The 12254-nt window shown below is 41.9% G+C and overlaps 1 protein-coding gene across 1 annotated transcript in view; it reads left to right on the forward strand.

The window, feature by feature from the left end:
• AGBL1 (AGBL carboxypeptidase 1) overlaps positions 1-12254 on the forward strand; it is a 270761-nt gene that overhangs the window by 170792 nt on the left and 87715 nt on the right. Inside the window, exon 21 of the mRNA XM_064456203.1 lies at positions 10556-10719. Coding sequence (XP_064312273.1) covers positions 10556-10719 — 164 coding nt within the window. The remainder of the gene's footprint in view (positions 1-10555; positions 10720-12254) is intronic.

The raw sequence follows: 12254 nt of genomic DNA on the forward strand, positions 1-12254 counted from the left end.
GGGCCATCTGGTAAAATCTCCCTTCCCTTTGACCCAGCTTTCTCATGTATTCTTTAACTCTTTGTATGGTATTATTGTATTACACGTTTGTTACATGAACCTGTATTAAATCAGAGCACACATGAAAGAGGGACCTTGCAGTAGTTTTGCCTGAATTACCCTCAGTGTTATCAGCCATTCTCTAGGTGGCTAGTACAGAGTATTCAAAAGAAAGAAGTAGGAAAAAGGAATGGTCAGATTTTCACTGTTATGGCCCATTTTTCTCTTAAATGTGACAAGCAGCAAGAAGGGTCCTGTGTCAGAATGATTATGCTGACACCTGTAAGAAAACAGCCAACAAGCTCCTTGCTTGTACTCCCATCCTTCAGCTTCAAAGGGAGCAGTTACCAGGCTGGGGGAAGCCCTCTCCTCTGCAGTGTCTCTTTCTTCTGATCTGAGCTGGGCGTAGATGCTTTTTGTGCTTTCCCATGTGCCTTTGGCTTGGAAAATCAATGACTCCTTTGTTGTTTCAGAAGTGCTAATACAATAAATTGTAGAATCATAGTTGCTTCCTGTCACTGATCTTGAGGTTGTCGGGAGTGATAGGTGGGGAGGTCAGCTTTGATGGTGTTTGCTGAAGATGACCAAAGAGAATTTGTGATATGGAAAAAAGAAATTAGCCTGGGGGGAGTCATTTATAATTTAGGAAAAAAGTCTCAGGTAGCTCTTGAGTTGTATCAGCATAAGGGCATGGACATATAATGCATGAAAAGTTTGAGTAATGAAAATTGAAATAGGAAAAGAAGGTGCAGAGATGTAGACGGCTCTGTGCCTTTACCTCTCACTTGTGGATCTCCATATGAGGACCTATTTAAAGCAAGTTTTTAAAGAGACCAACACACAGAGGGTGTCAGGTTAATTTCTTCTCAACATGTGCACATAATTATTCCACCATGGAAGATGGCACGTAGCGTGGTCCAGGCAGGAAAACCACCACCAGGTGGAAACTCTGCTCTGAGGCCAGTGGCAGTGTGTCTCAGAGGAAATGAGTGATTTTTGTGGAGAGCTGGCTTAGGTCTGCGAAAAAGAAGTATGCTTCAAGGCATGATCAAAATGTTCTGGAAGAAAATATGGGACCCCCATGACTGGAATAACAAGAAATTGTGTAGGCTGAGATTTGGATGCATTCTGGAGCTATTTGTGCTGCCCTGGAGCCACAAGTACATTGTCAGAGCTGGTAGGCAGCCAGGATGGGAACAGAGTGGGATGCTGTGGGACCATGCTAGCTGGTTTATACACAAAGACAATGCTTGCATGTTGTCTGCTGTGTTATTTTATATTTGGCTAAGTTTATAACTCTCAGAATTAGATGAAACCTAGGTTTTGCTCCTGTAGGAGTTGTAAGGAAACTAAGGAACAGAGGATTTGAAGTACTATCAAGAAATAATTAAAAATGGCCAGCAGACTAGATAGCAGACTATCTAAAACATGTAACAAGGTGCTAATTATGATTCCTCATGTTTAAAAATTTACTCCATGGGATGAGAGAACCTCCAATAATAGAACCACAAGCACTGGAGTAACATAGGAAACACAATGACTGGGAGTGTTAACAGTGCCTTGATAATGTGGATTTTTTTTGAAAGAGGTATGGGGATTGGAGGATGAAGGAGAAATGGTATATAAAGTTTTGCTCACGGATATCAAGGGTGAACCAAGACCAATTTTCATGGAGATTAGGTTGCTGGGCATCCTAGATGAGTCAGAGCTGATAAAAAGAGTTTCCTGCAGAAAAAGGCATCAAGAAATTTTGGAAGTTATAGAGTGAGACACAATAGGACTGTTTGCGTAGTCAAAACCTAAGGCATCCTTGGAATGGGAAAAAAAAATATAGTAAACTGACTACAGCTACCACTCTGTGAAATGGTGCTGGTCAATATTTCTAATTTTAATGACTGGAAGGAAAGAAAAACAGTAAGGTGATAATATTTACTGGTAGCAGCTGATACAAATTATACAGTAGGAAGGAGGCCTGAAAGACTGTGGGTACAAGAATGAAAGATGAAACATAAGCAGTGGCAGGGTAAAGCATGTTTGAAGAAATAGTTTAAAGCATTCAGACACATGGTTGGGCTCTGAATTAGCTCTAACCATTCAGGAAAACATAACTATTATAAAGACAGCTTGATAAAGATGTCTGTGCCATGTGCAGCAGCAGCAATAAAGAAAAAAGTGAATAAGTTGCCTGCACATGTGAAGAAAGAGGTAGACTTGGAAGAAGTTATAATATCCCTATAGACGTGAATGGTAATACCTCCTGTGGAGTGCTGTGTTTGTTATGGGTCATTTCTTTTGTAAGAGACAAAGCCATGATAAAGAGGGGCTAGAGGGAGCAGATGAAAGTGTTTAGTGGTCTGGAAGGCAGCTTCAATACGGGAAGAGCATTAGGGATACTAGAGCTATTGAGTTATAAAGGGAGAGAATAAAGCTTTACAGTGCAGAGTGTGCAGCAGTGTGCAGAAGTAACACTGAGCGCTGTGTTGGGGAAGAGGCTTTGCAGCGGTGTGGGTGTTTGGCGGCAGCACAGCAGGAAGCAGGCTCGCCATCCCAATGTATTCTTCTCTACGTAACATTGCTGCCAGGCCAAGACACAGTTTCACTGGTCTGTTAGTCTCCGTGATGTGCTGGTGTGGGAGCAGAGCGATGGAGATAATGTGGGGCAGAGTGTTATCAGGCTGGAGCAATGGGGGTGATGTTTGGGTCATGCTGTGTTGGCTTCTCACTAAATCTACTCGAGTGCCTCAACCTCTGTGTAGGCACAACAGTGAGAGGTACCATGATCCTGGGGTCTCATTTTGGATGAGGAATAGAAGCACACTAGCCTTGATGCGTCATTTTGGTCAATACATATTTTCAGCGCCTCTATGGTGGGAAGAATAACAAGTATTTTATTGGGGTGAGGGGGAAAGACTGTAAGGTTTCCTCCATGGCAGTTTACAGCACGGTGAGTTTTAAGATACAAACTACTTTGGAAGTTCCCAGTATTGTTACTTTTAATACTTTACTTTAAATCCACACAGGAAAATAATAAGGTGTTGTGTAGTATAATACAAGGATATGAGGCCATTTCATTAAATTAAAATGCAACGATTCTTTATGTAACACATAATTAACCTGGGGACCCCCACAGTGGATGGCATTATGAAGAAAAACACCTTATTAAGATTTTTTAAAGTAGGTTAGACACTTTATGAATAGCATCTGCATTTACGTTAGCCAAAATAAAATTATAAGTATCACAAATCCTTTTGTTCCAAGATATGTGGTAATCACCAGCCAGGATTAGAAAATCATTTTACTCCCATGAAGTATGGCCAAACTGGGTTAATTCGTAGCTGAAAATAAGGCTTGGGTGGGCCAAGAGTCTGGTCACTTTTCTGTACACTGAAGTTATTTATACAGGCAAACTTTTAAGTGGAAGTGGAGAGGGAGGAAAAGTGATCCATGGATTAGGCTGCCAATTTAGGACTTGCAGTATTTCAGCTTCTTGCTTTTCCAGACTGCTTTTAAGAGCTAATTCATTTGACACAGATTCTCAGACACACTTAGAGCTCCACCACACACTTAATTGTCAGATACCTCAGGCTATAGCCTGTCTGTGACTTGTTCCAGGTACCACAGCGTTCAGATAGCAGAAAAAGGTAGGTATGTGAGAAAAAGTCATGGATAGACTGCTGATGAATTTTCAAGGCATCATCAGATGGGGTGATACCAGTTAACCTGTTGCAAATACTGGGAGCACAGAGAAGAAAGGTGCTTTCTTGAACAAAGTACTTGATGGTCACCAGCGTAAGGTAGCTTTCTTTTTTCCTATCACTGACTCAGAGTCCCTATGTGGCTTTGAATGGTTCCCCAGTTCTCTTCTCAGTCTGCCAAGTAGGAGGCCTCAATATCCTGGAGCAACATTTGTTTTCCTTTAGAAATTAGTGTGTTGGGGATTTTGGGGGTCTGGTTTGAATTAAAAAAAAAATAAATAAAAAGCATTGCCCATTGTTTTCCTTAGCTCTAGTATCAAAAGCTTGCCTTCTGGACTTTCACTTCCAAGAGCGCTCTTCTTCATCGGGTGGTACCGGCAGGCTTCACCTCCCCAGAACTGTCCACACTCCTTAGATCAGAACTTGAGACACTCCTGACCCTGTCACTGTGAAACAACACAGACTCCTCCAAAGTGCTCAGTTCTGGCATGGCATATCATTTGCTCAGCCTCTTCAGTTCTGTTTGAAAAGGCACCGTGGGATAAGGTGAAAGATTGGTCAGTGTCTACAAAGAGAGGGATAATCTATTGACACTAGTCCAGGTCCATCCAGAGCCTAAAAATAGGTCCTTAGTGGGTCACACAGTAATGAATGAGACAGAAAACCAATGTAATACTCAACTTTATTGGAAAGCAGGATCTCTGCAAAGAATAGTATCTTCCTGCATGGTTGGTCTGCATAAGGGGAAAATATAATAATTTATCTTTCTCTTTTTTTTTCATCTTTTGTTCCCAACATGACTGCCCTTCACAATCATGGCCCACAAAAAAAACAAACAACCCAACCCAAACCCAAAAAACCCCCAAACCACAAAACCAGAAAGTATAGTCTGTCCCTGTGCTATTCAAGAAGCAGTCTGGCAAATCTGGGCTTCAATCTTGTACAGCAATGCAGAACAGGTATAACAGCATCCAACGGATGTGGAAGCATTCGCTATCCAACTAGTACCTCTCTGTGTGTGTGCAGCCTTTGGGGAGGTGGGAAGTTAAAGCTACCCCCATCCTCACCCCAGATAGTTTGCCGTTTGTTAACATAAAACATGGGGTAGCAGCATGTGGATAGAGTAGCCAAGCAAAGCAGCTAGCTGAGGTTGGCAAATGCAACGCTAATATAATTTATTTGACTCCTCCAACACATGATGAGCTTGCCATGTATCAAGTATGGAGTCACTCATGGAAGCTAACTGAGGAAAGGAGAAAGGGTGCTAAGGGAGGAGCAGAGAAGAAGGGGTGGGAGAGAAAGGTGGAGGGAAAGGACAGGGAGACATTTGTGGAAATACTGTGAGAGAAAGGTGTAAAGATGGGAATGTTGGACAAATAGCTAGTCAGCACAAGGGAAAGGAGGAGGAAACCCTTCATGCAGCAGACCTGGAGAATTCATATCTAAATAATTGTTTTGCTAGAGAACTTGACCACAAATTTTTGTTTGCTAAATCCCCAGGTGACCTATGAGCAGGTTGTTCAGGACTTTTTCTCCAGCAGATTGGAGGCAGAAAATATTTCATCTTCCCATTCACTCTGTTCTTTGAACAGTGTTGCCTGTAACATACGTATCTCCAACCCAGGAAAGAGTCTATTTGAATAATTAAAACAATAACCACTACTTTGCTTTTGTACCCAAGAAGTTTACTCAGCCAAAACACTAGCTGAGTTCAGCAGAAGTTGTGTGAGGACATTCAAAGCAAGCTAGGCCTTGTTTCCTCACCATGTGTCCAAAGTACCAGATGTAATGAGGACAGACATTCAGAGCAAGGCACACTTCTCCAAGGGTGAGAAGGGGGTAGGGGTTTCCATTAGCTTTCTTCTTGTTATCATTCCTCTATATCAGCATCCATTGACCTCAACAACCCCTCCTCCTTTCTCATCCTTTTATCTCTCCCATCCTTTTATCTTGTCTGTAACTTCAGCCCCTCTCATCTTTCTTTCTAGAAATTTGTTAGCCTTTTTTTTTTTTTTCTTGCATCTTCAACCTTTTTTGCTTGCTTAATCTTCTTGAAATCTTCTGGCCCAAATTCCCATCCTCTCTACTTCATCTCTACTTCATCTGTTTTACATGCCATACCTGCTGCTTAGGGATGAGGCATCTGGGGCACGAGAAAACCCGGCTTATTCCCTCCTGTCCCAGTTGTCTAAAGAGCCAATTCCCTGGCATGTGTCTGTGTACTTTCATTCACAGGGGTTGAAAGGAGAATATCTTTCAGGGCTGGCCCAAGCTAAAATTAAGGCTGCTACACCAGTCACCAAATGTTTCATTCAGCTCCCTGGTTTATCCTTTAGAGCCTCCAAATGGTTTCTATTAGTATTCTGAGGGAGAGCTCACTGATGGAATTAGTGAGAAACCAGACTGTCAATTTATTTATATCCAGCCTTAAGGCATAACCATTGTGCATGTGTAAAGCTATTGAGATGCAGAGAATATTCTGTAAGTGTGTATGTATATGTATTGACTGGAAGTGAGTTTGCAGGAAAAAGCTGTCGCCCCAGGGACTGAAGAGTGACCAAAAGTGGGAGCGGCTGCTGAAGTGGCTGTGCTGCATGCCAAAGATCCCCTTTCTCTGAGCACAGAAATATTTTGTCTACTTGTGTTTATTAGCATCTTCTAACTCTAATTTTACTGTAGCTCTAGTTACCTTTCTGATGAAATTCCTAATTTAACTTCTGGACTCCTTCCATCTTCTTTGACAATATCTGTGTTATGAAACTGTTGCTGCCTTTGGCTGCAGGAGTGTTTCAAGCATATGAGTAATGAATAACAAAGTTTTTGCACTGCACTGTCATTTAGCCTGTGAAGCATTTTGAGGGCAAGTGGAGAGAGATTGGCAACATTTAGTTGTGGATATTTATTTGATGCATCAGTGCTGAGTATGAATTAACCATTTTTCCAGTATGATCTGATCATTTTTGTTTAGGAAAATTTGTACTGACAGTGTCCTGCCCAAACGATAAGTCAAGGAACAGCTTTTTTTCCTGCTCCCCAGTTTCCTATTACTATGACAGTGTCAATTAAGAGATGTGGGCGAACATCCTACTGCCCCAGCTGTCGTGCTAGCGACAGTTTTGGCAGGAAAGGAAAGAAATAAATTGGTCGAACTAGACAAAGAGTTAATAGACTAAATGTCTGTTTCATTCATCTTATTGGCCATGTTGCCTACCTCTGGAATTTGTTTCTTCCCAAGAAAAATAAATATATCCACAACTTGGACTGTTATTATGTGTCACCTCCTCCCATGCTGTCTGTTGCAGTATGAAAATGTGAGAAGGGATTAGGAAAAGTTGTTTAGCTCCATTATTCTCTGTAATAGCCGGGAAACAATTAACCTGTTATCCATTAACACGATGCCTACAAAAGACTGCATGACAGGGCCCGTGGGACCAACGGACACATTTGTACCGCACAGCGGAGCATGATGCATCGAGCTGATGCTGGTCCAGGCTGGTACTTTTGTGTAACAGAGAGCAGAAACTATGTGATGCGAGCTGATCATCAAGCAGGATAGCTTTGTTAGCATGTTTCTGAGGCTGGACTAATTAGGACTGATGAGCTTGTCTGCAGCTTTCTGGTGCAGAGATAGTGTTTCCTGCTTCACAATTTGCTTACATTCCGCTGGCTTGGAAGACTTTGCACCATGCTCCACTGCTCACATAGATGTGCCCAAAGAGGGGCAGAGCCATAAAGCGATGGGCTAGAGAGAAAGATGGGGTCACTGCGGATCCCGACTGGCAGGGCACTGCAGGGGAGGTGATGTCAGGCAGAGCAGCTTCCTCCCGTGCAGCCGCGGCAAACGAGCCGTACACAGTCACTACGTGTAGAGGCAGCACAGCTTCACTGCCATGGAGGAGTGCTTCCTACCAGCATATTAACCAAACTAAGGCACACCACTTTTACTGTTCTTTTCTTCTTTCTTGCATTTCTTGTAGAATATTTTCACAACTCTGAGTAGTAAGCACAATCTCAAAATTTTTACAACAGTGTGTGCTGCACAGCTACAAGGGAAATGCCTGGAGCGCAGGCTTCCCTTTCAGCAATGCAAAAGGGACTGATTATTAATCATGACACCATCTCCTGGCATTACTGGCAGATGCTATTGATAACATTAGTTTGATATGTCAGTTCTATAAACAGCTTCACACTACACATCTCCAGCTCCACCCTCTGCTGAGAGCTGAGGAGGGAGGAAGGAGAGGGAGAGATTTCTCTGAGTTAAAAAATAAAAGTCTGTCCATGTTTGAAGTGAATAAAGTATGTTAACAAGTAATCCTCTAGCTGAGGTTTCCAGCTGTTACTCCTGAGCTGTCTGGTATCAAAGCAATACGGGTCCGTCGTACAGCAGCGAACTTCAGTGCATGAGCAATTACTGTCTGAGGTTTCTGAGGTACATTATATTTCTATTATTATTATTTCACTGCTCATAGTTTCTTAAGGCCTCTTCATATCCTGAATAAAGCTCCAGGGAATCATAAAGCCACAGGCTGAGTTTTAGCACAGTCACTATTCGCATCTCCTGGATTGATAGGTATTTAGTATGTTGCCTTGATCTTGGAAGCAAGACTCTGAGATGCACCCCAGGGAAAGCGTGAGATGTTCTTTGTATTTTTTGCCCCTGAGAAAATAACTCTCTTGCTGTGGAAATGACATATTTTTGCTGAGAAATGTCAGCACTTCAGCCTGCCGATTGTAACTCTGCCACACTAAGATATCTTAAGTCTTCTAAAGTAAAATAATAAAATATTTAGGAATCTATGCAGAGCCGCTAAGCACTCTCATTGTTTTACGTTAATGACCCTTCGTTCCTATAAGCCTCTCCCTATATTTTCTTACTGTTATTAATTATTCCTACAGTTCATTGTACCTGGATCTTGCTTGGCAAAGCTTGCAGTGGAGGTGAATAGGATGGAGAGAAGAAATGGTGTCAAAGGTTTACCCTCTGTGATAGGGAACTGTTCTGAGAGCAGAAGTCAGTGCTCCAGAGACCCTACACCCTGCCTAGGAAAAGCTGTGTTTTCCTCAGATTGATTGTGTGCTCCTCTGGGCAGGTCCTGTGCTTATCTAGTTGTCTGGACGCTCAGTATATGTTTGAGCTGTGGTTGTTCATGTTCATTGCCATAATTACAGATCTGTGCTTTGCTCACAGGGTCTCAGAAAGGAAGCAGAATTACAGCATCTATACCACGTGAAAATGTATTTTTTTATCAGATAGGGCGTTTGTAGTGCCAGATGATATTTGCATATGTTGGATATGCTAGAGATGAAGTGGTGATTTTCACCTTGCCCAAGTAGTTTGTGTCCTCTAACAAAAATGCACAAGAAAAGCTTTGCAAGAGAGCTGTAGAAGTTTATGTGAGAAATCTTTTATTTCTTCCATTCAGCTGTATATTTTTGGCTCAGAAATAATCTCTTTCTGCTCTACAGAGCTGCTCAGACCCAAGGAATCCAAAGCACTTTACAAATACACCAGCTTTACACAGAGAAAAAAAACCCCAACCAAACAACATGAGATGAGAGCTCAGCCTCCTGTCAGGGATTAGCTGAACACGTATGGGCTTCTTTACACATAAGATGTTGAATAACGGAAATGTAGTAGAGGCACTGGAGTCCAGCCATACTGACATGGAGCTCACACCGTGCGTATGGCTAGTGCCAGGACTGCGAGCATGGACTCCTGAGAGTTGCTAAGGAGACAGTCTTGGAAATGGAGCTGGAGCTCTTGGCTGCAGAGGTGTTTTGTGCTGCAAAAGCACATGGGGCTGATGTTGGCAGACACAGCAATTGTTCAGCAATTGATTCAACCCCTGTTGTGATAGCATTAAGGAGTATGTGTGATGTGGTCAGTAAATGCCAAAGATGAGGGATTTTGCAGTCTCTTAGTTTCTTTTTAGAAAATAATCTGAGCTCTGAGATCAGATCTGAGCTCTGTTTGTCTCCTGTCCTCTCACCACTTGCATGAAACTGCCATTGATTACATTGACTTACTCCTATGCAGGCCCTTGGTGTGTTTTTCTTTGCTAGATCTTTATTTTATTTTTTTTAATTAGTGAAAAAACAATCACAGGCTATTCATAATCAGGGTTCTTCCAAGCAAGGATCCACAGCTTGGAGGAGTCCTCCCTTGAAAGATGATGTTGATAATCCAAACCCTGTTTGTGCTTCTCTGTCTCAACTTGTCTCTGCTAGAGAGACATCAGCTTTTAATAGACTGAGAAATTCCTTAGAGGTGTTTGTTATTTTGCAATTACTTTGCAATTGATTTTCTTAAAAAACAATTCATAACTTGTTAAAGATCTTTCCCCCCCTGCTCTTCCCTCCCAGTTTCCTTTTTTATCTTTGCCACTGCCCAGTGTTTACAATCATGGGACCTATTTTTTTCCCATGGCTCAGGGAGATTACTTGTCTACAGAGAGAAAGAAAAAATGAGTCCTAATGATTTGTAAAAGTGGATTTACAGTCAGATCCTCAAGGATTCTGAGTCTAATTCTTACAATGTCTTCTTCTGCAAATGTAGGCGAGGCAGCTAAACTCTTTGCATCTGTTTCCCCATTTGTAAAATAGAGGCTATATTAGAATAGCTTCTGTAGACCAAGTACTGTCAGTTAATTTACAGATTATTCTGTACGGGAAATTTCCATTTGTAGCAAATAATACCAAACCCCTAATTCAGAATGGAAGGAGGAATGCTGAGTCGTCCTTCTGCAAAACAAACCTGACCCTTTCCATGCACCTGAAACGCACACTCGGCACTGAAACTTTCTGCTTCTCTCCTTCAGGGCCTGCAGCTGGGAACTCAAGAGCTGGAGGAGATGGGAAGTAAGTTTTGCCTTGGTTTGCTCATTCTGCACCTCAAGTCCCTGCCCTGCAGCAAGAAGATGATGGCTCAGGCAGCACAGCTGCTAGATCTGGAGGAGGAGATAACAGACCACCGGGCACAGAGGTCAGTGATAATAGTATCAGAGGGTTCTCCTGTGGGAATCAAGTTGGTGGGGATATGTTTTGGGTTTAAATCTGCAGAAATGGTCTCTCCTTATGGCTGATATTTACATCTTTGGAACTGGAGTGTATTGAGAGTAATTGGAAATAAAGATACCCTTGACTCCCAAAGAAACTACTAAAACAGTGGTTCCATGCCCTGCAGCCATCCGTGTGGATAAAAAAGGTGAAAGAAAAGCACCTGATATCTATTTTCCAGTGAATTTCCGTCTTCCTATCAAAACTGATTACTGGAGTATAGAGACGGTACTACCCCAGAAAAAATGCACCAGCAGGAAACATTTCTGCTCACTGGACTGTCAGGTGATGTTCTGTCCACCTCAGATCCTCCATGCAGAGGAGCTGCAGGGTAGGGAACAAGTATTGCACATTAGAAAAGGACTTTGATAGCATGATTTAGAAACTGTATAGCCTGATTCTGCACGGGTACTCCCAGAAATTCCTCTTTTCCTCACTGAATTAAGTCCTGCAGGCATTTAGAGGATAGATTTGTGAATTTTTGATGCATAGGAAAAAGTCATGATCCCACTGGTTATTTAGGAGGTGTTTTTCCAAATTGCAAATTTAATTTGCTTCTTACATTCAATGGGATGTATTCAAGTGAGGTTGCCCCATTATAAATATATGGGGAATTGGACCTGGATAAGCATCAGAGTATGGGAGTTTTTAGCTTAAATTTGTGATGAAGCAGAAATATACATATATATATTCTTTCTAGGCCACTGTCACCTGTTAGTGTTATGTGCAGGCACATATGCTTGCAATAATGTTTTTCCAAGACAAATGGAGAAAGAAAACTTAGTAACGTGATATGATTTGAAGCTCCCCAATGGCTTTGTCATCAAAGAGCGCTCTCAGCTTCATCAATGAAAAGCAAGTTTTTCAGTTGCAGAAATGCCCCATAATTTATAGCAGGCTTCCAGTCTTCCCCCTGCAGGAATACTTAACTGACATTAGCACCACCTGTTCCTCATGCTGAAAACCATTCTTACAAGCTTGTTTTGCAGTTTTTAATGTTTATGAGGGACAATGAAAAAAGAGGGCTAAAAGGTAGAGACATTCCTTTGGATTAGCTGTGCTCACTTGTACATGCGAACATATAAATGAAGCAATTAAGGTGTATGCTAAACATCATTCATGTTGTGGACAACCATCGGACAAATCATTGGTACAGCATTAAAGAGAACTACTGAAGCCTGGCTAGGCGGATGGTTTTGAGATATAAATCAAACTCTCACTTTTGAACGGGAGCTAGAAAAGCTTTTGCATGAAAATAACTTATGGGAAGAGAAACATCAAACCCTGACTAGCCTCAGACACTGAAAAAAAGCCATCTGGTCACAATAACTCAGTGAGCATTTTCCCTGGTCTTTGTAGTCTTCTGTTACTTTTTCCTTTAGCTGGTTTTACATTAGTGGGAATTAATTCCATTTTCCCAATGTTGTGTGGTAGTTGATCAGTACCAAAATAATAGTAACA

This window comes from Phalacrocorax carbo, chromosome 7, assembly GCF_963921805.1.
Source record: "Phalacrocorax carbo chromosome 7, bPhaCar2.1, whole genome shotgun sequence".
NCBI lineage: Eukaryota > Metazoa > Chordata > Aves > Suliformes > Phalacrocoracidae > Phalacrocorax > Phalacrocorax carbo.